Raw genomic sequence first — 27,029 nt, 5'->3', positions numbered from 1 at the left:
GGCTCAGTAGTTGTGGTTCATGGGCTTAGTTGCTCCTCGACGTGTGGGATCTTCCTTGACCAGGGCTTGAACCCATGTTCCCTGCGTTGACAGGCAGATTCTTAACCACCGCACCACCAGGGAAGTCCTAGAACAGTTTTGTTTCTTAATAACTGGTTTTTATTAGGTCGAGAGAAGTGAATTATTCAAAGATAATCATAATTAGGTTGGAAATAACATTGCCTTGAATCCAATGTCCTAGAGTGTAGATTATAAACCTCTTTAACCTTGTGAGACCTTACCACTGGATTATATGATGTTCTTTACCTTTCAGAAATATCCTATGCACATTTTTTGGTGTGAATCAATGTTTTACTTCTTTAAAAACATTTAATTATAGTGTGTAAATTAATGAGTCAGAAATCATAATTTTTGGGGACTTCCCTGGCGGTCCAGTGGTTAAGACTCCACACTTCCACTGCAGGTAAAAAAAAAAAAGAAAAAGAAAACAAAATCATTATTTTTAGACAGATTGGCAACTGGTGTTTCACAAAGCTACAGTTAAGACTCATTGCTTTAGGGCTTCCCTGGTGGCACAGTGGTTAAGAATCCGCCTGCCAGTGCAGGGGACATGGGTTTAGTTAGAGCCCTGGTCTGGGAAGATCCCACATGCCATGGAGCAGCTAAAGCCCGTGTGCCATAGCTACTGAGCCTGGGCTCTAGAGCCTGTGCTCTGCCACAAGAGATGCCACTGCAGTGAGAGGCCTGCACACTGCAACGAAGAGTAGCCCCCACTCGCCGCAACTAGAAAAAACCCCCGTGCAACAACGCAGACCCAGTGTAGCCAAAAATAAATAAAATAAATAAATTTATTTAAAAAAAAGATTCACTGCTTTAGAGCAGTGTTTCTCAAACTTTCTGAACCGATAGTTACACATTTTACTTTTTTCCAAAAGCTGGGTACATTTTGTTTTACATTGCAACCCATACATTATATGTATCAGAGTTTTCTTGAACATTGTTTACTCTTTGTGCAGTGCATCCTTATAGTTTCTATTTCATTTCTTTTTAAGAGCTGGTTGTAAGTTACTAAATTGACTGTATTCTAGCTGCTGTTTAAAAAAGTTGCTGGATTGTACTTTCACAGATGTTGAAATAGCTTTAAATTTTATTTTGTTTTATTTTGTTTATGCTTGCTGCTCTTTTTTAAGTATAGTTGATTTACAATGCTGTGTTAATTCCTGCTGTACAGCAAGGTGGCTCATTTGTATATATATATACATTCTTTTTTTTTTAATATTCTTTTCCATTATGGTTTATCCCAGGAGACTGGATATAGTTCCCTGTGTTATACAGTAGGACCTTGTTGTTCGTCTGTTCTAAATGTAATAGTTTGCATCTACTAACCCCACACTCCCAGTCCATCCCTCTGCCTCCCTCCATCCTCCTTGGTAACCACAAGTTTGTTCTCTATGTCTGTGAGTCTGTTTCTGTTTTGTAGATAGGCTCATTTGTGCCATATTTTAGATTCCACATATAAGTGATATCACGTGGTATTTGTCTTTCTCTGTCTGATTTTACTTAGTATGATAATCTCAGGTTGTATCCATGTTGCTGCAAATGCCATTATTTCATTCTGTTTTATGGCTGGATTGTATTTCATTATATATATGTACCACATCTTTTTTATCCATTCATCTGTCGACGGACCTTTAGGTTGTTTCCATGTTTTGGCTATTGTGAATAGTGCTGCTATGAACATAGGGGTACCTGTATCTTTTTATTTATTTATTTTTGGCTGTGTTGGGTCTTTGTTGCTGCGTGTGGGCTTTCTCTAGTTGCAACGAGTGGGGGCTACTCTTTGTTGCGGTGTGCGGGCTTCTCATTGCGGTGGCTTCTCTTGCTGCAGAGCCCGGGCTCTAGGCGCGTGGGCTTCGGTAGTTGTGGCACGTGGGCTCAGTGGTTGTGGGTCGCGGGCTGTAGAGTGCAGGCGCAGTAGTTGTGGCTCATGGGCTTAGTTGCTCCACGGCATGTGGGATCGTCCTGGAGCAGGGCTCAAACCTGTGTCCCTTATATTGGCAGGCGGATTCTTAACCACTATACCACCAGGGAAACCCCTGTCTTTTTGAATGATAGTTTTGTCTGGGTATATGCCCAGGAGTGGGATTGCTGGATCATATGGTAACTGTATATTTACTTTTCTGAGGACCCTCCATACTATTTTCCAGTATAGTGGCTGCACCAACTTGCATTCCCACCAACATTGTAGGAGGGTGCCCTTTTCTCCACACCCACTCCAGCATTTAAAAAAAAAAAAAAGATAAATAAATAAATAAATGGCTGTGTTGAGTCTTCATTACTGCACGCAGGCTTTCTGTAGTTGCGGCGAGCAGGGGCTTCTCTTCATTGCAGTGCGCAGGCTTCTTTTGTTGTGGAGCTCTAGGCACATGGGCTTCAGTAGTTGTGGCATGCAGCCTCTAGAGTGCAGGCTCAGTAGTTGTGGTGCACGGGCTTAGTTGCTCTGCGGCACGTGGGATCTTCCTAGACCAGGGCTTGAACCCGTGTCCCCTGCATTGGCAGGCGGATTCTTAACCACTATGCCATCAGGGAAGTCCCTGTTATTTGTAGACTTTTTAACGATGGCGTTTCTGACTGGTGTGAGGTGGTACTTCATTTTAGTTTTGTTTTACATTTCTCTAATAATTAGTGATGTTGAGCATCTTTTCATGTGCCTACTGGCCATCTGCATGTCTTCTTTGGAGAAATGTCTATTAAGATCTTCTGTTGATTTTTCAATTGGGTTGTTTGTTTTTTTGTTGTTGAGTTGTATGAGCTGTTTGTATATTTTGGAGATTAAGCAGTTTTGGTCTCATCATTTCAAATATTTTCTCCCCTTCTGTAGGTTTTTGTTTTTTTTTTTAACATTTATTTATTTCGCTGCGCCGGTTCTTAGTTGCCATGTGCGGGATCTTCGTTGCCGCGTGTGGGATCTTCCTTGCCACATGTGGGATCCTTGTTGCTGTGTACAGGATCTTCAGTTGCAACATGTGGGATCTTTTAGTTGTGGCATGTGAACTCTTAGTTGCAGTATGTGGGATCTAGTTTCCTGACCAGGGATTGAACCTGGGCCCCCTGCATTGGGAGTGTGGAGTCTTAGCCACTGGACCACCAGGAAAGTCCCTTGTTTCTTTTAAATGATTTCCTTTTCTGTGCAAAAGCTTTTAAGTTTGATTAGGTCCCATTTTATTTTTGTTTTTATTTCTGTTGCCTTGGGAGACTGACCTGAGAAACCATTGGTACGATTTATGTCAGAGAATGTTTAGCCTGTGCTTTCTTCTAGGAGTTGATGGTGTTACGTCTTATGTTCAAGTCTTTAAGCCATTTTGAGTATTTTTGTGCATGGTGTGAGTGTGTGTCCTAACTTCACTGATTTACATGTGGCTGTCCATCTTTCCCAGTACCACTTGCTGAAGAGACTCTCTTTTTCCCATTTTATAGTCTTGCTTCCTTTGTCCACGATTAATTGAATGTAGGTGTGTAGGTTTATTTTTGGGCTCTCTATTTTGTTCCATTGATCCATATGTCTGTTTTTGTACTGATACTACACTGTTTTGATTACTGTACCTTTGTAGTATTGTCTGAAGCCTGGGAGAGTTATGCCTCCTGCTTTGAATTTTTTCCTCAGGATTGCTTTGGCAATTCTGGGTTTTTTATGGCTCCATATGAATTTTTGCATTATTCTAGTTCTGCAAAAAATGTCATGGGTAATTTGATAGGGATTGCATTAAATCTGTGGATTGCTTTGGGTAGTATTGCCATTTTAATAATATTAATTCTTCCAATCCAAGAGCATGGGATATCTTTCCATTTCTTTGCATTCTCTTTAATTTCTTTTAGTAATGTTTTATAGTTTTTAGCATATAAGTCTTTCACTTCCTTGGTCAGGTTTATTCCTAGGTATTTTATGTTTTTTGGTGTGATTTTAAAAAGTATTGTTTTTATACATTCTCTTTCTGATATTTCATTGGTTTTTAAAAAATATTTATTTATTTAGCTCTGTCGGGTCTTAGTTGTGGCACTCCGGATCTTCATTGCGGCATGCAGGATCTTTCATTGCGGCGCATGGGCTCTTCATTGTGGTGCACGGACTCTAGAGAGCATGGGCTCAGTAGTTGTGGTGAGCAAGCTCTCTACTTCTGGCACATGGGCTCCAGACTGTGCAGGCTTAGTAGTTGTGGTACACGGGCTCTAGGGCATGCAGGCTCAGTAGTTGACAGCACACAGGCTTAGTTGCCCCGCGGCATGTGGGATCTTAGTTCCCCGACCAGGGATCGCACCTGTGTCCCCTGCATTGGACGGTGGATTCTTAAGCACTGGACCACCAGAGAAGTTCCTGATATTTCATCATTAGTGTCAAGAAATTTATGCAACTGATTTCTGAATGTTAATCTTGTATCCTGCTACTTTTCTGAATTCCTTTATAGGATCTAGTAGTTTTAGTGTGGAATCCTTAGGGTTTTCTATATATAGTATCATGTCTTCTGCATTTAGTGACAATTTTACCTCTTCCCTTCCAATTTGAATACCTTTTATTTTTCTTGTCAGATTGCTGTGGCTAGGACTTCCAATACTATGTTGAATAGAAGTGGTAAGAGTGGGCATCCTTGTCTTGTTCCAGGTTTTAGTGGGAAGACTTTCAGCTTTTCACCACTGAGTATTTTATTGGCTTTGGGTTTGTCATAAATGGCTTTTATTATGTTGAGGTATGTTCCCTCTATACTCACTTTGGTAAAAGTTTTATCATGGATGATGTTGAATTTTGCCAAATGCTTTTTCTGCATCTATTGAGATAATCACATGGTTTTTTACTTTTCTTTTGTTTATGTGGTGTATTACATTGATTGCTTTGCAGATGTTGAACCATTCTTGTGAACTCGGGATGAATCCCACTTGGTTGTGGTGTATGATCTTTTTTATGTCGTGTTGGATTCACTTCGCTAATATTTTGCTGAGAATTTTTGCATCTATATTCATCAAAGATATTGGCCTGTAATTTTCTTTTTTGGTGGTATCTCTGTCTGATTTTGGTATCAGGGTGATGGTGACTTCATAGAATGTCTTTGGGAGTGTTTCCTCCTCTTCAGTCTTTTGGAACAGTTTTAGAAGAATCAGTGTAAGTTCTTCTTTGTATGTTTGGTAGAATTTGCCTGTGAAGGCACCTGGTCCTGGACTTTTGTTTGTAGGGAGTTTTAAAAATTACAGATTCTACTTCACTTCTAGTGATCAGTCTGTTCAGATCATCTGTTTCTTCTTGATTCAATTTTGGTGGGCTGTATGTTTGTAGAAAGTTGTCTATTTCTTGTAGGTTGTCAAACTTGTTGGCATATAATTGTTCACAGTACTCTTTTATGTTTTTTTTGTATTTCTATGGTACCAGCTGAGATTTCTCCTTTTTCATTTCTTATTTTATTTGGGTTCTCACTCTTTTCTTCTTGGTGAGCCTGGCCAGAGGTTTGTCAACTTTGTTTACCCTTTCAAAGAACCAGTTCTCAGTTTCTTTTTTGGGGGGGGGGTCATGCTGTGTGGTTTGTGGGATCCTAGTTCCCTGACCAGCGATTGAACCTGGGCCCTTGGCAGTGAAAGTGTGGAGTCCTAACCGCTGGACCACTAGGGAATTCCCTTTCTTTGGTTTTTAAACCTCTGTTTTATTTGTTTCCACCCTGATCTTTATTGTTTTCTTCCTTCTGCTGACTATGGGTTTCGTTTGTCCTTTTTCTAATTCTTTGAAGTGGTAGGTTAGGTTGTTTATTTGAGACTTTTCTGGTTTTTTGAGGAAGGCCCGTGTCACTATGAACTTCCCTCTAAGAACTGCTTTTGCTGCATCTCATGGATTTTGTATGATTGTGTTTTCGTTGTCGCTTTTCTCAAGGTACTTTTTAAGTTTCCTTTTTGATTTCCTTGTTGACCCATTGGCTTTGTAGTAGCATGTTGTTTAGTCTCCATGTAATCATTTTTTTCTCATTTCTTTTCCTGTGGTTGATTGCTAGTTTCATGCCATTGTGTTCAGAGGAGATGCTTGAAATAATTTCTGTACTCTTATTAAATTTGTTGAGGTTAGTTTTGTGCCTTAGTATGTGGTCAGTCCTAGAGAGAGTGTTCCATGTGCACTTGAAAAGAATGTGTATTCTGGTTTTTTTTTTTTTTTTTGATGTAGTATCCTGAAAATATCAATTAAATCTAAGTGTTGTATCATTTAGGATCTCTGTTGCCTTATTGATTTTTCTGTCTAGAAGATCTCTTCATTGATGTGAGTGGGGTGTTAAAAGTCTCCTATTGTATTCCCATCAATTGCTCCTGTTATGTCTGTTAGTATTTGTTTTATGTATTTGATTGCTCCTGTATCAGTCGCACATATGTTGACGAAGTGTTAAATCATCTTCTCGTATTGATCCTTTTACTGTTATATAGTGTCCTTTATCTTTCTTATGGCCTTTATTTAATTTTTAAAATATTTATTTATTTTGGCGGCACTGGGTGTTAGTTGCAGCATGTGGGATCTTAGTTGCAGCACGTGGACTTCTTGGTTGTGACATGCGGACTGGACTCTTAGTTGTGGCATGAGGACTCTCAGTTGCGGCATGTGGACTGTTTAGTTGCAGCATGCATATGGTATCTATTTCCCCGACCAGGGATCGAACCTGGGCTCCCTGCATTGGGAGCACAGAGTCTTACACATTGGACCACCAGGGAAGTCCTTGGCCTTTGTTTTAAAGTCTGTTTTGTCTGCTAGGAATATTGTAGCTCCTGCTTTCTTGTCATTTCTGTTTGCATGAAATGAAGTACCTTTTTCCATCCCCTCACTTTCAGTCTGTGTGTGTCCTTTGCCCTAAGATCGATCTCTTGTAGGTTGAATCTTGTAGGCTCTTGTTTTTTTTATCCAGTCTGCCACTCTTTGTTTTTGATTGGAGCATTTGGTCCATTGACATTTAAGGTAATATTGATACATATATATTTATTACCATTTTAAATCTTGTTTTCAGCTGTTTCTATATTCCTTGTTTGTTCCTTTTTCTTTTTGGGGGTTGATGATTTTATTTTATGCTTGTGTTGGTTTTGGTTTTTGTGACTCTATTGTATGTTTTTGATTTGTGGTTGCCCTGTTTTTCAAGTATGTTAACCCCTTCCTAGTTCTGCTTGCTTTAGACTGATAGTCATATAGGCCCAAAAACATTCTAAAAACAAAAAATCTACATTTTCTTAGTCCTTCCCCAAATTTTATGATTTTGATGTCCTTTTTTTACATTTTCATCTTTATCCTTTTGCTGTTCCTTGCAATTATGATCGCTTTCACAAATAGGTGGTGGTTTTTTTTTTTCCTTTTTGATTTGTATACTAGCTAATTTAAGTGATTTACTCTCCAATTGCTATCTCCCTGTATCTTCCTGCTTCTTTTAGAGAAAACCTTTCAATATTTCTTTTAGGATAGATTTAGTATTGCTGTATTCTTTTATTTTTTCCTTGTCAGAGAAATTATTTCTCCTCCTATTCTAAATGATAATTTTGCTGGGTAGAGTATTCTAGGTTGCAGATTTTTCCCTTTCAAGACTTTGAATATATTTTGCCACTCCCTTCTGGCTTGCAGCATTTCTTTAGAGAAATCAGCTGATAGCCTTATTGGGCCTTCCCTTGTAATTAACTCTTTGTTTTTCTCTTGCTGCCTTTAGTATTCTCTCTTTAACTTTTGTCATTTTTATTATCATATATCTTGGAGTGTAGGTCTCTCTGGGTTCATCTTGATTGGGACCCTCTGTGCTTCCTATATGTGGATATCTGTTTCCTTTAGATTTGGGAAGTTTTCAGCCATAATTTCTTCAGATACATTTTCAATCCCCTTTTCTCTTTCTTCTCCCTCTGGAATCCCTGTTATGTGTATTTTGGCATCGTTTATATTATCCCATAGGTCTGTTAACGTTGCTTTCTTTTTTTTTCATTTGTTTTTCTTTTTTAAAAATTAATTAATTAATTAATTTGGATGCGCTGGGTCTTAGTTGAGGCAAGTGGGATCTTTCTTGCCGTGTGCGGGATCTTCATTTTGGTGTGTGGGATCTTTAGTTGCAGCATGTGGGTCTTAGTTGTGGCATCCAGGATATTTTTTTTTAGTTGCGGCACATGGGATTTTTAGTTGCGGCATGCAGGATATTTTAGTTGCAGCATGCAGCTCTTAGTTGCGGCGTGTGGGATCTAGTTCCCTGACAGGGGATCAAACCCGGACCCCCTGCATTGGGAGCATGGAGTCTTAACTGCTGGACCACCAGGGATATCCCTCATTGGGTTTTCTGTCTACTCTTTTGTTTGGGTAATTTATTATTATTTTTTTTAACATCTTTATTGGGGTATAATTGCTTTACAATGGTGTGTTAGTTTCTGCTTTATAACAGAGTGAATCAGTTATACATATGTTCCCATATCTCTTCCCTCTTGCGTCTCCCTCTCTCCTACCCTCCCTATCCCACCCATCCAGGTGGTCACAAAGCACTGAGCTAATCTCCCTGTGCTATGCGGCTGCTTCCCACTAGCTATCTACCTTACGTTTGGTAGTGTGTATATATCCATGCCTCTCTCTCGCTTTGTCACAGCTCACCCTTCCCCCTTCCCATATCCTCAAGTCCGTTCTCTAGTAGGTCTGTGTCTTTATTCCTGTCTTACCCCTAGGTTCTTCATGACATTTTTTTTTCTTAAATTCCATATATATGTGTTCGCATATGGTATTTGTCTTTCTCTTTCTGACTTACTTCACTCTGTATGACAGACTCTAGGTCTATGCACCTCATTACAAATAGCTCAATTTCGTTTCTTTTTATGGCTGAGTAGTATTCTATTGTATATATGTGCCACATCTTCTGTATCCATTCATCTGATGATGGGCACTTAGGTTGTTTCCATCTCCGGGCTATTGTAAATAGAGCTGTCTTTCTGGTGGGCCGGTCCACGTCTGGTGGTGTGTTTTGGGGTGTCTGTGGACTTATTATGATTTTAGGCAGCCTCTCTGCTAATGGGTGGGGTTGTGTTCCTGTCTTGCTAGTTGTTTGGCATAGGATTTTCAGCACTGTAGTTTGCTGGTCGTTGAGTGAAGCTGGGTGCTGGTGTTGAGATGGAGATCTCTGGGAGATTTTCACCGTTTGATATTATGTGGAGCTGGGCGGTCTCTTGTGAACCAGTGTCCTGAAGTTGGGTCTCCCTCCTCAGAGGCACAGCACTGACTCCTGGCTGCTGCACCAACAGCCTTTCATCCACACGGCTCAGAATAAAAGGGAGAAAAAGTAGAAAGAAAGAAGTAGTAGAAGTAGAAAGAAAGAAAGAAGGAAAGGAAGAAAGGAGGGAGGGAGGAAGGAGGGAAGGAAGGAAAAAAAGAAAGGAGATAAAGTAAAATAAAATAAAGTAAGATAAACTATAATAAAGTTATTAAAATAAAAAAATAAGAGAATAAAACGGACGGATAGAACCCTAGGACAAATGGTGGAAGCAAAGCTATACAGACAAAATCTCACACAGAAGCATGCACATACACACTCACAGAAAGAGGAAAAGGGGAAAAAATAATAAATCTTGCTCTCAAAGTCCACCTCCTTAATTTGGGATGATTGATTGTCTATTCATGTCTTCCACAGATGTAGGGTACATCAAGTTGATTGTGGAGCTTTAATCCGCTGTTTCTGAGGCTGCTGGGAGAGATTTCCCTTTCTCTTCTTTGTTCTCACAGCTCCCAGGGGCTCAGCTTTGGATTTGGCCCCGCCTCTGCGTGTAGGTCGCCGGAGGGCGTCTGTTCTTCGCTCAGACAGGACGGGGTTAAAGGAGCCGCTGATTCGGGGGCTCTGGCTCACTCTGGCCTGGGGGGAGGGAGGGTCACGGAGTGCGGGGCGAGCCTGCGGTGGCAGAGGCCAGCGTGACGCTGCACCAGCCCGAGGCGCGCTGTGCGTTCTCCCGGAGGAGTTGACCCTGGATCCCGGGACCCTGGCAGTGGTGGGCTGCACAGGCTCCCCGGAAGGGGGGTGTGGACAGTGACACAGGCTTCTTGGTGGCGGCAGCAGCAGCCTTAGCGTCTCATGCCCGTCTCTGGGGTCCGCGCTTTTAGCCGTGGCTCGCGCCCGTCTCTGGAGCTCCTTTAAGCAGCGCTCTTAATACCCTCTCCTCGCGCGCCAGGAAACGAAGAGGGAAGAAAAAGTCTCTTGCCTCTTCGGCAGGTCCAGACTTTTCCCCGGACTCCCTCCCGGCTAGTCATGGTGCACTAACCCCCTGCAGGCTGTGTTCACGCCACCAACTCCAGTCCTTTCCCGTGCTCTGACCGAAGCCCGAGCCTCAACTCCCAGCCGCGCCCGCCCTGGCGGGTGAGCAGAGAAGCCTCTCGGGCTGGTGAGTGTCGGCCGGCCCCGATCCTCTGTTCGGGAATCTCTCCGCTTTGCCCTCCGCACCCCTGTGGCTGTGCTGTCCTCTGCGGTCCCGAGGCTTTCGCCCTCCACCACCCGCAGTCTCCGCCCGTGAAGGGGCTTCCTACTGTGTGGAAACCTTTCCTCCTTCACAGCTCCCTCCCACTGGTGCAGGTCCCGTCCCTATTCTTTTGTCTCTGTTTATTCTTTTTTCTTTTGCCCTACCCAGGTTCGTGGGGGGGGGGGTTTCTTGCCTTTTGGGAGGTCTGAGGTCTACTGCCAGCGTTCAGTAGGTGTTCTGTAGTTGTTGTTCCATGTGTAGATGTATTTCTGGTGTATCTGTGGGGAGGAAGGTGATCTCCGCGTCTTACTCTTCCGCCATCTTTCTGAAAGCCTCTGGGTAATTTCTGTTATTCTGTCTTGCAGATTACTTATTCTTTCTTCTGCATTATTTATTTTGCTATTTGTTGCATTTAGCTTAGCTATCTCCTCAGCAAATGAAGATTCTAATTTTTCTTGTCTCCTCCTTATAGTTTCTAGTTCCTTTTTACAGTAATCTGCATTTCTGTCGAAAACCTTTCTTAGTTCCTTCAGTATTTTCATTACCTCCTTTTTGAACTTGGTGTCTGTTAGACTGAAGAGGTCTGTTTCATTGTTTGTTCCTTCAGGGGAATTCTCTTGGTCTTTTAATTGGGAGTGGTTCCTCAGCTTCTTCATTTTGCTTATATTTCTCTTTGTGAGTTTAAGAGATATAAATACCTATAGTAGTCTTGGAGGGCTTTTTATGTATGGGAGCGTCCCTGCATAGCTTGTGTGGGTTTAATCTTTTTTTGATCTGAGGGCTGTTTTTGGTTTGGGTGCTTGCTGTTTCTTTCCTCAGCATGTGCTGGTCATTAGCCCCTTGTTAGGGGGTATGCAGGCATGCAGCCCGCTCATGGGACCCTTGGTGCCAGTGGGCTGCATGTGCTCCCGGGGAAGCAGGGGCATTGGTTGGTGCCAGGTTTTGGGACCGTTGGCCAACTATCCATGCCTGACTCTGGAGTCCAAGATGGCAGCGGCAGCTATTGCCCACCCCTGGAGCTTGTGTAGGTGGTGCCCTGCCTCCTGAGAGAGGGCGTGGAGAAAGAAGCTCCTGTGGCGGGCCCACCCATCTCCTCGTGGGCCCCCCATCAATGGTGCCTTGCCCCTCTGGGGGGCCCAGGCTTCCTTCCGTAATCCCTCGGTTATAACGCACCACACCCTAGCCCCCTCAGGCTGTCACCATGCATCCAGCCCCAGTCCTCTTCCCGGTTCTCACCTTCAAAGCACAAGCCTCAGCACTCAGCCCCTGACCCCCTCAGTGGAAGAGTGAGCATCTTGGGCTGGGGAGTGCCAGGTAGCACCACCGACTGTCTGTGCAGGTGTCTCTCCTCTTTGCCCTCTGCAAACTAGTTGCTGCGCTCTCCCCTGAGGCTCTGGAGCTCCCCCTCCGTTCCGGCTGTTCTCTCTGCCAGTGAGGGGACTTACCAGTGTGTGGAAACCTTTCCTTTTTCACAGTTCTCTCCCAGGTATGTAGGTCCTGTCCCGTTTCCTTTCGCGCTTTTTTTTTTTTTTTCCTACCCAGTTACATGGAGATTTTCTAGCCCTTTTTTTTTTTTTTTTAGCCCTTTTTGAAGTCTGAGGTCTTCTGCCATCATCCAGTAGGTGTTCTGTGAGAATTGTTCCACATGTAGATGTATTTGTGGGGGAAGGTGAACTCCATATCCTACTCCTCTGCCATCTTAATCATTCTTTTAAATTTTACTTTTATTTAAAATTATTTGGCTGTATAGTTTCTTCATTATATTAAGTGTGTTATAGAACGGAGTACTTTTATATTTACATACCAGGTTTCTCATACTGTTTACGTTTATCAGTGTATGCTCTTAATCCAGTGAGAACAGGACCTTTAGGGACTTAATTCTTTAAGAGTACTGCTTTAACTTTTTTTTTCTTTGAGGTTGTTTCAGATTATTGGAGGTCAGAGGGATAAAATCGGAGAGAATGAAATCTCAGAAAGTGTAACCCTCAAGCCAGCGTTTTCAAGATTTTATACTCTGGAACGTTAAGATTCCCCTAAAATGTTAATAGGTGTTTTATGATGAAAATGTCCATGTGGTCAGTTAGGTAGATGGCTACTGTTTATTGAGTGCCAGGCCTGTGCTAAGCATTTGATTTGCATAGTATCATTTAACTCTCACAGCATCCCATGAGGTAGGAAGAAAACCATGAGTCTATGGTATTTCAGAATCAGAGAGAAAAGAAATGGTTTTAATACAGAAGGGACAAGACCCAGATCTATCAAGATGACTAACCAGGATAACTTACAAACTCTCCCGTTGCACAGAAATACAAATTTTGGGTAAACTATAATAAACTCTTAGAGAAATCCCTAGGTGCCAGAAATATGGAACTATAAAAGTAAAGTGGTAATTGAGGACAGGGACAAAATCTTGGGTGAGGAGTTTAGAATGGGGACCCTGACCTCCATATAAAACTGGGATTCCCTAAGGACCTTCACTGAAACAATGGAAAAGGAAAATATCTGCTTTATGCTGTGGGGAGACGATAGATTTCTCATTCTCTGACTCCACTCTGAGGGGCAGGGGCATGGGCATGTAAGTCTCCCCTGAGAATCTCTGGGCATGGGCCTTATTTGGGTAAATGTTTGAAATTTCTATTTTGATTGGGAACCCCAAAGTCAAGATATTAACAACAAACAAAATTGTTTTGGACCAGTGATATTCTTTGGTTGTCTGGCAAAAGCAAATACAGAACTCCCGTGGAGGAGAAGCTTTCACAATCCGGGCCACAAGGGATTTTCACAGAAAAAACAATTTCCACAAAAAGTGAGCTCACAAAAAAATTACAAAATATCCCAGCAAATAATCCTCCATGATTAGGAGTCAACAATTAAACAATGACTGGATATGTTTCCTTTTCAGATTTTTCATTACTAGTGTATAGAAATGCAACTGATTTCTGTGTATTGATTTTGTATTCTGCAACTTTGCAGAATTCATTTATTCTAACAGGTTGTTTTGTGTGTTTGTTTGTGTGTGTGTGTGTGTGTCTGTGTCTGTGTCTGTGTGTGTGGAAACTTTAGAGTTTTTTATGTAAAAGATCATGTCATTTGTGAACAGAGATAATTTTATTTCTTCCTTTCCAACACAGACGCCTTTAATTTCTTTTTCTTGCCAGTACTATGTTGAATACAAGTGGTGAAAGCAGACATCCTTGTCCTGTTTTTAATCTTTGGAGAAAGTCTGTCAGACTTTTACGGTTGAGTGTAGTGTTAGCTGTAATTTTTTTCATGACTGGCATTTATTATGTTGAGGAAGTTTCCTTCTATTTCTAGTTTATTAAGTGTTTTTTAATGAAAGGGATTTTACTTTTGTCAAATTCTTTTTGCCTCAGTTGACATGGTCATGTGGTTTTCTACTAATTCACAAAAATTAATTCACACTGATTCTATTAATGTGGTGTGTTACATAGATTGATTTTTGTATTTTGAACCATACGTACCTGGGTAAATCCACCTGGTCGTGGTATATACAGTAATCCTCTTAGTATGCTGCTGAATTGAGTTTGCAAGTATTTTTTGAGAATTTTTGCATCAGTATTCATAATGAGTATCTGTAATTTTCTTGTACTATCTTTGTGTCTTGCTTTGGTATCAGGGTAATGCTGGATTCATAGAATGAGTTAGGAAGTGCTCCTTCTCATTAATTTTTTGGAAGAGTTTGAGAAGGCTTGGTATTAATTCCTTAAATGGTAGAATTTACCAGTTAAGCGATCTGGTCCTAGGTTTTTCTGTTTTGGGAGGGTTTTGACAACTGATTCAGTCTCCTTCCTGGTTATGTCTGTTCAGTTATTCTGTTCTTCATTAGTCCATTTTGGTAGATTGTGTTTCTAGGAATTTGTCCGTTTAAGTTACTCAATTTGTTGGTGTACAGTTGTTTATAGTGTTCTCCTGTAATCCACCCCCCACTTTTGTTTTTGGTCATGCCACATGTGGCTTGTGGGATCTTAGTTCCCTGACCAGGGATTGAACCTAGGCCCTCGGCCATGAAAGTGTGGAGTCCTACCCACTGGACCACCGGGGAATTCCCTTATAATCCTTTTTATTCATGTAAAATTGGTAGTAATGTTCCCCCTTTCTTTTTTTAAAAAAAATTTAAAATTTATTTATTTTTTTGGCTGCATTGGGTCTTTGTTGTGGTACATGGGCTTCTCATTGTGGTGGCTTTTCTTGTTGCAGAGCACGGACTCTAGGCAGTGGGCTTCAGTAGTTGCAGCACGTGGGCTCTGTAGTTGTGGGGGGGCGGGCTCTAGGGCGCGTGGGCACAGTAGTTGTGGCTCATGGGCTCAGTAGTCGTGGCTCACGGGCTCTAGAGCACAGGCTCAGTAGTTGTGGTGTGTGGGCTTAGTTGCTCTGCGGCATGTGGGATCTTCCTGGACCAGGGCTTGAACCTGTGTCCCCTGCATTGGCAGGTGGATTCTTAACCACTGCACCACTGGGGACGTTTTCCCTTTTCATTTTTGATTCTAGTAATTTGTTTTCTCTCCTTTTTTTTTTTTTCTTGATCAGTTTAGCTAAAGGTTTGTCAATTTTGTTGATCTTTTCAAAGCAACAACTTTTGGTTTCATTAATTTTCTGTATTTTTCTATTTGCTATTTTGTTTATCTCCATTCTAATCTTTATTATTATTATTTTTTACTCCTGCTATCTTTGGGTTTTATTTGCTCTTTCTTGTTCCTTAAAGTGTACAGTTAGGTTATTAATTTGACCTTTTTTTCTTTTTAATTTTATGTGCTTGCAGCTGTAAATTTCCCTCTTTGCATTGCTTTTGTGGTATCCCATAAATTTTGGTATGTTGTGTTTTTGTTTTCATTCATCTCAAGGTATTTTCTAATTTCCCTGTGATTTCTTCTTTGACACTTTTGTTGGTTAAGACTGTTGATTTCCACATATGAATTTTCCAGTTTTCTCTTGGGATGTTGATTTCTCATTTCATTCCATTGTGATTGGAAAAAATTATTTGTAAGAGGTCAGTTCTTTTTAAATTATTAAGACTTGTTTTGTGGCCTTACATGTAGTCTCTTCTGTGAAATGTTCCATGTGTACTTGAAAAGAATGTATATTCTGCTCTTGTTGGACGGAGTGTTCTCTATATGTCTTTTAGATCTAATTGGTTTGTAGTGTTGTTCAACTCCTCTGTTTCCTTATTGATTTTCTTTTCGGTTCTATCCATTATTGAAAGTTCTGGTAAAGAGTTTCTGTTTAGGATGATGAAATTCTGGAAATAGTGTTGATGGTTACACAACATTGTGAATATACTGAATCCCACCGAATTTTACACTGAAAAATGGTTAAAATAGTTAAAAGTTATGAATGTGAAAGAATCAGAACTCCAAGAAAAGTCTAAGACTATGAAAAAAATGGCCATTTGGAAAATGAACAAAGGAACTACTGGAAATAAAAATTACAGTTATTGAATTTTAAAACTTAGTAGATGAGGTGGAGTGAAATTTAGACACAGCTAAAGATAGAATTAATAAACTGGAATATCTGACAGGATAATCCTTAATGAAGCTCTTAGAAATAAGACTAGAATTAGAAAATTTAACATGTATCTAAAAGGAATTTCAATAAAAGAGAATAGAAGGCACTTCCCTGGTGGTCCAGTGGTTAACATTCTGCACTTCCACTGCAAGAGGTGTGGGTTCAACCGCTGGTCAGGGAACTAGGATCCTGCATGGCATGCAGTGCAGCCAAAAAAGAAAAAAAAAATGTGTATGTGTGTATATATACACACACACATATATATAAAAGAAAAAGAAAATAGAAAGGTAATATTCAGAGGGATGAGACTAGGATCTTACAAATAAATGAAAGACATGACCACTCAGATTCAGAAAGCCCAATGAATACCAAAGACCAAAAGATTTTAAAAGCAACTAGAGTGGGACTTCCCTGGTGGCGCAGTGGTCGAGAATCCGCCTGCCAATGCAGGGGCCATGGGTTTGAGCCCTGGTCCGGGAAGATCCCACATGCCATGGAGCAACTGAGCCTGTGTGCCACAACTGCTGAGCCTGCACTCTAGAGCCTGTGAGCCACTACTGCACCCGTGTGCCACAACTACTGAAGCCCCTGTGCCTAGAGCCCATGCTCTGCAACAGGAGAAGCCACCACAGTGAGAAGCCTATGCGCCACAAAATGAAGAGTAGCCCCAGCTTGCCGCAACTAGAGAAAGCCTGTGTGCAGCAACGAAGACCTAACGCAGCCTAAATAAATAAATAAACAAAACCACTCAAAAAATAGTAATAAAAAGCAACTAGAGTATAAAAGATTCCTTCAAATTAACATAGCATGCTTTGCCACAGCATCAGTAGAGGCCAGATAATAGTAGAAAATGTCTTCAGAGAACTTCTGTAAACCTAGAAATATTGACCAAAATAAACAATTTTGGAGGGCAAAAGGGCAAACAGAAATTCTTGATAACATGTAGATGGAAGGCAATAATTGCAGTTAGTATTTTAAGTTTCTTATACTGTTTGGAAATAGGGAAGGATGATAGACTTAAAATTGATGGTACATATATTTTCATATCAATAAGTATTTTATTATTATTATTTTAAATTAATTTTTTTGGATTGTGCTGGGTGTTCGTTGCTGTGTGCAGGCTTTCTCTAGTTGCTGCGAGCAGGGGCTACTCTTCGTTGCTGTGCGTGGGCTTCTCATTGTTTGTTTTGTTTTGTTTTGCGGTACGCGGGCCTCTCACTGTTGTGGCCTTCTCCCATTGCGGAGCACAGGCTCCGGACGCGCAGGCTCAGCAGCCATGGCTCACAGGCCCACCTGCTCCGCGGCATGTGGGATCTTCCCGGACCGGGGCATGAACCTGTGTCCCCTGCATCGGCAGGCGGACTCTCAACCACTGCGCCACCAGGGAAGCCCTGGGCTTCTCATTGTCATGGCTTCTCTTGTTGCAGAGCACAGGCTCTAGGTGCACGGGCTTCAGTAGTTGTGGCACATGGACTCTAGAGCACAGCCTTAGTAGTTGTGGTGCAAGGGGCTTAGTTGCTCCACAGCATGTGGGATCTTCCTGGACCAGGGATTGAATCCATGTCCTCTGCATTGGCAGGCAGATTCTTAACCATTGCACCACCAGGGATTGAATCCATGTCCTCTGCATTGGCAGGCAGATTCTTAACCATTGCACCACCAGGGAAGCCCCTCAATAAGTATTTTAAAACAGAATTTCTCAAAATGCGTTTTCAGAGTGTTAGTTTTTAAAAAAAAAACTTTAAAATTTGAAGTATATAGGAGAATGACACCATGACCCTAGGGAAGAGTTTCTTAAGATAAAGTGCACAACGTTTAAAAGAAAATATTGCTAAGTATGATTATATAAAAATTAAGAACTTGTGCTTATCATGAAACACTGGTAAAAGACATGAGTATTTCAGAGAAAGTGGAAGTATGAATGGTCAGAAGGCACGAAAAAAAATGCTGAACTTCATTAGTAAATGAGAAAATTCAAGTTAAATGAAATGTTAATTTTTTATACCCACCAGACTGCAAAAAATTAAAAGTCTGATAGTGGCCAAGTGTTGGTAAAGATGTAGGAAAAAAGAACTATTTGCTGTAGGAAATGTGAATTGTCATTTTGGAAAATAGTTTGGCCTCCTCTAGTAAAGTTGAGCAAACACACCTGTGACTTAGTACTGTTCCTAGGTGTCTACTTTAGGGACATGCTTGCACAAAAATAAGTATAGTTAAGCCAACAGAATAGCAGCAGCAGAATATGGAGATGAAGAGCATTTGGAGGTACACTGCCTAGGATAAGATCCCAGCTTTGCCACTTACTAGTTTTGTGACTTTTGGTAAGTTACTTAACCTCATTGTGACAGTTTTCTATTCTGTAAATATAGTACTTACCTAATCATATAGGGTTGATATGAGGATTAAATGTTATGTGTAAAGCCTGTCTTATATTGAGTGCTATTTGTGACAATTACATGTAACCATATAGATGAATGTAAAAAACATAACGTGTAAAAGAAACAAGTTGCAGAAAAATACATATGGCACCACACAATTTACACAGTTCAAAGCATATAACGTTTAACAAAAGCCTTATAAGAAAATTATTAAAATTTAGTAATGCAGGTACCCTTTGGGGAGGGAGGAGGCGGGTGGTATAGGGAGTGGGGACACATGGGAGGTTTCTGTTTCTTAAACTCAGTGGTAAATCACAGAGGTGATTTTCATTTTCTTTGGACTGTACATGTTTATGTATTTTATTTCATAGTAAAAACTAACTAAAAATAAGGGTGGGATATGTGGAGTTAAATACTTGTTTGATGGAGGACTTCTCAGAGCACTGATAATGTTAATTGTGCATTGTGAACTTCAAAGAGAGATATAGAATTTTTAGGGCTCCCCACTTGGTCATGGAACCTTTTGGGTCTTAACAGCTAAAGTAGGATTGCATTATGTGATTGTTGATCTTTAGCTTGAGTTTTAGTGGATAAATTGAATTCTGTTTCACAGTGCACAGATATTTTAACTAAACCACCTACTATTGTACAGTGAGTTCACTTGGATTTTTTAATCTTATGAGCAATATTGAAATGTTTTATTAAAAAAATTCTTTTACAAGACTGAAGTCTTTGCTTATATCTTTAATTATGAATTTTTTCCCCCTGAATTGTGCTATTTCATGTCCTTTACTATAGGAAGGAATTGTTGAGAATCTTTTCAAATGGGCCCGAGAGGCTGATCAGCCACTGAGGACATATTCTACTGGTCTGTTAGGAGGTGCTATGGAAAATCAAGACATTGCTGCCAACTACAGGGATGAAAATTCACAGCTGGTAAGGACCATGTTAGAATGATTTTTTTTGCATAAGATGGGAGTGTATTCACTCGTTCTTTCTTGCTACTGAACTTGAATAGGTAGATCTTATTTGTTACCTTGTACTAGAGTATAGCTATAATTTCAGTATTTCAAGACTACTTTTCATAAGAGTTTTGATTGGACCTTTTTTTTTTTTACTAGAAAATAGCTGTTTTTCATCTTGTCAAGGATCATGGTATTTTGTACCAGATAAATAGTACCACTCCCTTTCCCTTCCCAACATCTGGATTATGAAAAATTTCAAACGTTTAGCAAAATATAATTTTACAGTGAACACCTGTATACACACCACTTACATTGATTGTGAATATTTTACTAAACTTATATTCATGAATACCCATCCATCCATTCACCCCTCATTATATCCATCCACCATTCTTTTTTTTTTTTTTAATGCAGATTAAAATAAATTGCAGACCTAATCACTCTCTCTTTTTAAAACTAAGCATAATACTACAGTTTAGGCTTGGCCCAAAAAATGAGTACTTAAAGGAAAAGGTAAAACATAAATGGTGAACTTGAAAATTAGATTATGTAATTATGTATAATGTGGATGACAGTATTTAACAGAATATAACTTATGGCAGATAAAAATTTCAGAAACATTCATGTTTGATTTTCAGACACTTTTTAAAAATTGTGAATATATCTAGTGTCTGCCTCTTCAGGTGTGATGGTCCACCCCAGTTTGATCCAGCCAGATATGTTGTGAATTAGGTGTTTTATGTGCAGATCTTCTGGTTTGGGTTCTCTGGGAAATTTTATGGGGAATGAGACTTTTAGCCATTATTTATTTCATCAAGCTGTAGGAATCAAGTCAACATATTTATCAAATCTTTACTATTACCAGGCATTGAAATAATTGCATGATTATCCCTAAGTGGAAGTAAGAATTATTTGAATCATTTAAATTAAGATGCAGAAGAGACAACCCCTTTTATTCCAATATCTGTTGATAGGTGGCAATAGTACTTCGAAGACTGAGGGAGCTACAGCTTCAGGAAGTAGCTTTGAGGCAAGAAAGCAAGCGTCCTAGCCCACGAAAGCTCTCCTCTGAACCCCTTTTGCCTCTGGATGAAGAAGCTGTGGATATGGACTATGGCGACATGGCTGTAGATGTAGTGGATGGCGAACAAGAGGAAGCTTCTGGAGACATGGAGATCTCCTTTCATCTTGATTCAGCCCACAAGACCAGTAGCAGAGTGAACTCAGCAACTAAACCTGAGGAAGGAGGACTGAGGAAAAACAAGTCAGCAAAACAGGGTGACAGAGAGAGCTTTAGGAAAGCCAAGCAAAAGTTGGGTTTCTCATCATCTGATCCAGATCGCATGTTTGTTGAGCTGTCTAACAGCAGCTGGTCAGAAATGTCCCCCTGGGTGATTGGCACCAATTATACCCTTTATCCTATGACTCCTGCTATCGAGCAGCGACTTATTCTCCAGTATCTGACCCCTTTAGGAGAATATCAGGAGGTAAGCTTATTGGGAAGAGTAGTGTTCACATTTTGGGACCACTGTGTTTATTTCTGGGATATTTTGTGGTGTCATTTTATACATTGATGTGTTTTTACACTAATATAGAAAAGTCTTTGCCTCAAACTGGTAAAGTCTTATGGAGGTCACTCCTGATAAGGCCTTTTCGATCAAAGTGTGTTTGTATGTTTATCTTCATAAAGCGGGGGGAAGAGGCACCTCATTTCTTTAATCTTCTATCTTCATAAAGGAATAGGAAATATGTGAAAATAAATTCAAATGTTAAGACTTGTTTTTGGTGTTGATTTCAGTTACTTCCCATATTCATGCAACTTGGATCACGGGATTTGATGATGTTCTATATTGACTTGAAACAGACTAACGATGTCCTACTTACATTTGAGGCACTCAAGGTAAAGTTCTTAAAAATGTTAGGTCAGTGAGCATTTTATTGACATGGATGTGCCTATATGTTTTGGTATGTAGCATCTCTGGATTTTATTGTTCAGGGTGGTGCTTTTTTTAAAAATAAATTAATTTTATTTATTTATTTATTTTTGGCTGCATTCGGTCTTCGTTGCTGCATGCGGGCTTTCTCTAGTTGCAGCGAGTGCGGGCTATTCTCTGTTGCGGTGCGCGGGCTTCTCATTGCGGTGGCTTCTCTTGTTGCAGAGCACAGGCTCTAGGCGTGCAGGCTTCAGAAGTTGTGGCTCGCGGGCTCTAGAGTGTATGCTCAGTAGTTGTGGTGCATGGGCTTAGTTGCTCCGTGGCATGTAGGATCTTCCCAGACCAGGAATAGAACCTGTGTCCCCTGCATTGGCAGGTGTATTCTTTTGTTTTTGTTTTTACATTAATTAATTATATTTTGGCTGTGTTGGGTCTTCGTTGCTGCATGCGGGCTTTCTCTAGTTGCAGTGAGTGGGGACTACTCCTCTTTGCAGCACGTGGGCTTCTTGTGGTGGCTTCTCTTGTTGTGGAGCATGGGCTCTAGGCATGTGGGCTTCAGTAGTTGTGGCACGTGGGCTCAGTAGTTGTGGCTCATGAGCTTAGTTGCTCCGTGGCATGTGGGATCTTGCTGGAATAGGGATCGAACCTGTGTCCTCTGCATTGGCAGGCGGATTCTAAATGACTGTGCCACCAGGGAAGTCCCAGCAGGCAGATTCTTAACCACTGTGCCACCAGGGAAGTCCCCAGGGTGTTTCTATTGCCAGATGTGTCAGTCGTGACAAATGAAAATTTCTTTTTTAGATAGAAGAAATGAGGCTTACCAAGTGCCTCCACAGAAATTCAGGGGCCAGTCCTAGAGGATTGAATGTTAAAGGAGAAAGTGGATCTAGACCTGAGAGTGGCCCAGTTATTGTTACTGGATAGGAAGAGAAACTAAGTGTATAGTACCTTAGGTCATACTACCTTTTAAGTATTCTGTCAGCCAACAACACTTCTTCTAAGTTATTAACTATATACATATTGTATGATGTTAGATTATTTAGAGTAGACAAAATATAAAGCAGAAAATGAGTAAAGAAATAGAGGCATACTCAAATTCAGTAAAGGTAAATGATTTTCTAGGTTGCAAAGGGGCTAAATGTAAGAGGGCAGGTATGTCTAGCCCACCAAATCCATACCTTTTCATGATAATTTAGGTAATCTGAAGGGAGAGAGGTTAAGTGGAATGAATAATTTTGTGGCTATTATAGTTCTACCCAACAGGTAACTAAATGAACACAGTACTATTCTGTGATGTTTACAATATTAGACAAATAAGTTAAGTCTCTGCTGTTTATTGTTTGGTTAAGAGAGACAGGCATGTAAGCCTATGATTTCTTTTAGATACTATAGATGTTGTGAGAAAAGTATGGGGCACAAAGGAAGGAATGGTCTGTTCTCCTTGAGAAATAGTAGCTTCTAGACAAGACCTCTGAAAAAGAGGTAATGTTCTCACTGGCTGTTCAAAGTTACAATTTCATTCCTGATATTCCAGAGCCATGCTGTCCAATAGAACTTTCTGTGACGATGGAAATGTTCTTTGTGCTGTTCAAAACAGTGGCTACTAGCCATATGTGAGCACTTAAAATGTAGCTAGTGCCTCTGAGGCATTGAATTTTTAACTAAATTTTAATTAAATTAGCCACATGTGGCCAGTGACTAGTGCATTGGACAGCACAGTTCCAGAGTATATTGAAATTAAATAGAAATAAGGAAATTTGCCTTTCAGACCCCAGAAATTTTAAGTTTGGAGGAGGTCAGACATAAATTGGAGTAACATGTATTCCTATGTATGGGATGCAGTGTGTGTGTGTGTGTGTATAAAGTGTGTAAACTCATGATTGTACTTTGAACAGTGAGATGAAGCTGGAGGTCAGAGTGGTCTCCAGTGACCCAAAGGGATTGCTTTCAGATGCAGCATCCTGTCCTGAAAAGGAAATAGTGAAGAAGGGACTTGGGCAGTTGCTATTTCTGTAGGTCTTTGTATGAGGAACTGTAATGGGTGTCATTATTCAGCTGTTTTCTGTGCAGCCTCATATAAGGGATTAAAGAAAATGAAATAAGGATGAACAGGGAAAAATCAGACAAGAGATCCTTCTTATAGGGAAATAAAAAGTATAGAAAGTTATGTGTACTGTTTTGTTCAAAAGGAAGTCTCAGTTGTGTAGGAGAAAGAACAGGTGTTGAAGTTAGTATTGGGTTGGCCAAAATGTTCTGGTTTTTCTGTAAGATCGTATAGATCAATAGAAACAAAATGGGATAAAATAGTAAATTGAGAACTAGAGGGCTTCCCTGGTGGCGCAGTGGTTGGGAGTCAGCCTGCCAATGCAGGGGACACGGGTTCGTGCCTCAATCTGGGAGGATCCCACATGCCGCGGAGTGGCTGGGCCCGTGAGCCATGGCCGCTGAGCCTGCGCGTCCGGAGCCTGTGCTCTGCAATGGGAGAGGCCACAACAGTGAGAGGCTCGCGTACCGCAAAAAAACAAAAACAAAAACAAACAAACAAAAAAAGAACTAGAACCTTATATGGAGGTACAATACAAGGAGAGAAAATAGAATCTTTGCCCACATGAGTGAGGTGAGCCAGGTTATGGGCTATGTTGAGCCAAGTAGAATTAAGGTTCTTGGTAAAGATTGAGCCTGTTTGTTCTCTGTTTCCCTACCTACTGATCTGGCAGTGGAACTGCCACTTTATGGTAGTGACTTTATTGGAAAAAGCACGTGCAGTGGCCTAAGTATTGGGGAGGGAACCATACATAGTTTAGTTTCTTGGGGAAAGACTTGGTGGGAATGTGGTAGAGGTTTGTGTATCAGCCAAGTAAAGAGTGAAGGGATTTGAATTATATATAAGGGTTAGTCTGAGTCTCTGTGTTAAGAGAACTTCTGAAGAGGGTACATACTTGTTGTTTTTGCCATTGACCTTGGTGAAATTTATACAGGTATCAAATCATGTAATTACAAATCTGTGTTGTCTTGTCTGTACCTGCTGCCTGTATCACCACCCAGAAGACACCTTGACATGAGAAACAGGAGGCCAACAGAAACAGGAGGCTCCAGTTCTCCTGAGGCCCCATCCACGTTGGCCTGGGTTCAAAGTCATTGAGTAGCCTGCTGCTTGCATTGCACTCCTTGCCCTTAAAATTGCCCAGAAGATCAGGTCCACCCAGAGAGGCTAGTAAGAATTGAACAGCAAGTTAACAAAACTTGATAACAAAGGCCTGTCTAATAGAGACTTAATAAAATAGTTCATTAGTAAAGGTCTATTTAAAGTGCATTCTGATTAGTTCTAAAAATTTACAAATTTTGATAATTTACTGAAGACTTTTCTTTGGGGATATATTGAGGATCAATTTAAAGGAAAGCAGAGTTTTGGATTTTATTAGATGATGAGTCAGTGACTGAGCCAAAGCTAAAACATAGAGCTGATGATGTTTAAAGGATTAAAATGGGAAGGGTAACAAAAATCCTTTAGGGAAGCTATGTAATAATAAAATGGTGTAGGATTATGTCATTATGTACAGCAATATTCTTCATTTCTTGTTTTTCATCCTCATGAAAACCTTTGGTATTAGGAGGGAATATTATGGAATCCTAGAGTTTTTTGGTTTGTTTTGTTTTTGTTTTTTGTTTCCCTTAAGCAGTATTGGTTTTACTTCTGTTCTGAGGGAGTGGTTGTCTGCTTCAGAGGAGTCTTTGTGTTTAGCAACTGTGAAGAGATATTTGTTCTAGATTTTTCCACAGTGATATGTGTCCTCTTTGTTTAGCACCTAGCATCTCTCCTGCTCCATAACAAGTTTGCCACAGAATTTGTTGCACATGGTGGAGTACAGAAATTACTGGAAATTCCTCGTCCTTCTATGGCTGCAACTGGTGTATCCATGTGCTTGTATTACCTGTCCTACAACCAGGATGCCATGGAAAGAGTAAGTCCAGTCCATTCAGATGTATGGGAATGGGATAGGGTGGGGAATATTCTAGTACATTCACAGGAAAACTTTTGGATAAGAAAAAATGAATAGGTGGATTAGGTTTTAGTGAAAGAAGCAAGGAGCATGAATCTTTACAGAGCATTCCAAAAATGTAAAATTCTTTAGAAAAGGTCCAAAATGTAAAATTTTGTAGTCCTTTTTTTCCTGACTCTCTGAAAGAAAAAAATCCAACAAAAAACCCAAGATGGATTGGGATCACAGAACTTTTTTTTAGTTTTTGCCATTTTTACTGCATTAGAATTATTTTCAGGCTCTTTTCAGATGTCCTTCAGTGGAGTTATATTTTGCATTTTTGAGTCTATTATAAAAACAACAGATGATGCTTTGTGTATTTGTGTTAACAAATAGTTCGTGGTAGAGACAGTAAAATCATTCCAGTTGTTCTCAGGGCTCCAGAGAAAAACATGGTAGCATGGCAGCTACCCTCTGGTAGCTGGTTTTCTGGGTTTTTCCAGCTAAGACTTTTTATTTAGTGATTTTTAAAAAAAGTCTAAGTGGGTTGTACATTTGAAAAGAAATGAGTCCTTAGACACCACTAGGGAAGCTCTTGTCATTTCTATGCCTGGAATATTTTTCTAATATTCTGTGTGGTGTGGCTTTTCTGGTAGAGTGAAGTTGGTAAATTCTTCTTGGGTGGTGTCTTTATTCATCTTTGTATATTTACTAATAGGGTAATATTTTGATTTTAATTTTTTAACTCCTTAAGATTCAGCATTATGCAAGGATATGTAATCTTTTGAGAGTAGTAACCTAATCTGTGTGTGTATGTACAAAATCAATTGTGGTTAAGATAAAAATGTATCAAACAAACCTGGGTAATGCTTCAGAATTCATTGTCTGACTTACAGGAGACAACAAAATGTGTGTGAATGAATCAGTGAGTGAATGGATATTAAACTTGTAGACTTTAGTATCAGAAGGCTCAGTCACTTTTATGAGCCTGGGGAAGTCCCTTATGTCTGTGAGCCACTTCTTCACCTGTTAGGTGGGAATACTAATATGTGTGTAACAGAGCATTGTGAGCATTAAAGGATATAAATATTTGCAGAATTTAGCACTCAGTATGTTTAGGTGGAATTTAAATATTTCTTTAAATTTAGGTTGTTTTCAGGCTTGGAATAGATTGTTATAAAATTTCATTTGTAACTTAAGCTTTAAACTCAGAATGACTTGCCCAGGAGTGATTATTGTATTTTGCAAAGATATCTATCTACACTGTGAATTTTTCTTCCCTTTTGTGAAGGTTCCTTTCCCCCAAATTTTTAAAAATTACGTTTTATTTTTATTTTTTGCAGGTTTGCATGCATCCCCACAATGTTCTGTCTGATGTGGTGAACTACACACTGTGGTTAATGGAATGTTCTCATGCTTCAGGATGCTGCCACGCTACCATGTTTTTCTCAATCTGCTTCTCCTTCCGGGCTGTATTGGAACTCTTTGACCGCTATGATGGTCTTCGTCGTCTGGTGAACTTGGTGAGGTTCTTCAGTGGCTTCTCTTTGTGAGGAGCAGGGGTTCTGCTTGTCTGGGCTGCCTTTCAGTGGCATTGAAGAGAGGAAGCTTCTGACTGGAGGAATTTTGCTATCATTTTTATGGATGAAGTCTTTTTTCCTCCTTCATTTACAAGTTTCTTTTCCTCTTAAGAGGACTATACCATTGTAGACTTGCCTTGAATATAGTAATCTTACAGGGGGAATTGCTTGATCCTTCTAAAAAGCAAGTTTTGTGCCTCTGTGT

General features: G+C 40.3%; 1 protein-coding gene across 4 annotated transcripts in view; it reads left to right on the top strand.

Annotated features, from left to right (window-relative positions):
* The window catches only part of DCAF1 (DDB1 and CUL4 associated factor 1), an 85,878-nt gene that overhangs the window by 20,402 nt on the left and 38,447 nt on the right, over nucleotides 1-27,029 (top strand). For all 4 annotated transcript variants that reach the window (XM_024746485.1, XM_024746486.1, XM_024746484.1 and 1 more), the window contains exons 6-10: nucleotides 19,164-19,301; nucleotides 20,305-20,817; nucleotides 21,129-21,230; nucleotides 25,068-25,226; nucleotides 26,588-26,767. In XM_024746485.1, the coding sequence (XP_024602253.1) occupies nucleotides 19,164-19,301; nucleotides 20,305-20,817; nucleotides 21,129-21,230; nucleotides 25,068-25,226; nucleotides 26,588-26,767 (1,092 nt within the window). The remainder of the gene's footprint in view (nucleotides 1-19,163; nucleotides 19,302-20,304; nucleotides 20,818-21,128; nucleotides 21,231-25,067; nucleotides 25,227-26,587; nucleotides 26,768-27,029) is intronic.

Source organism: Neophocaena asiaeorientalis, unplaced genomic scaffold (assembly GCF_003031525.2).
Source record: "Neophocaena asiaeorientalis asiaeorientalis breed wild unplaced genomic scaffold, Neophocaena_asiaeorientalis_V1.1 scaffold251, whole genome shotgun sequence".
NCBI classification, from domain to species: domain Eukaryota; kingdom Metazoa; phylum Chordata; class Mammalia; order Artiodactyla; family Phocoenidae; genus Neophocaena; species Neophocaena asiaeorientalis.
This window is presented reverse-complemented; position numbering and strand designations above follow the sequence as displayed.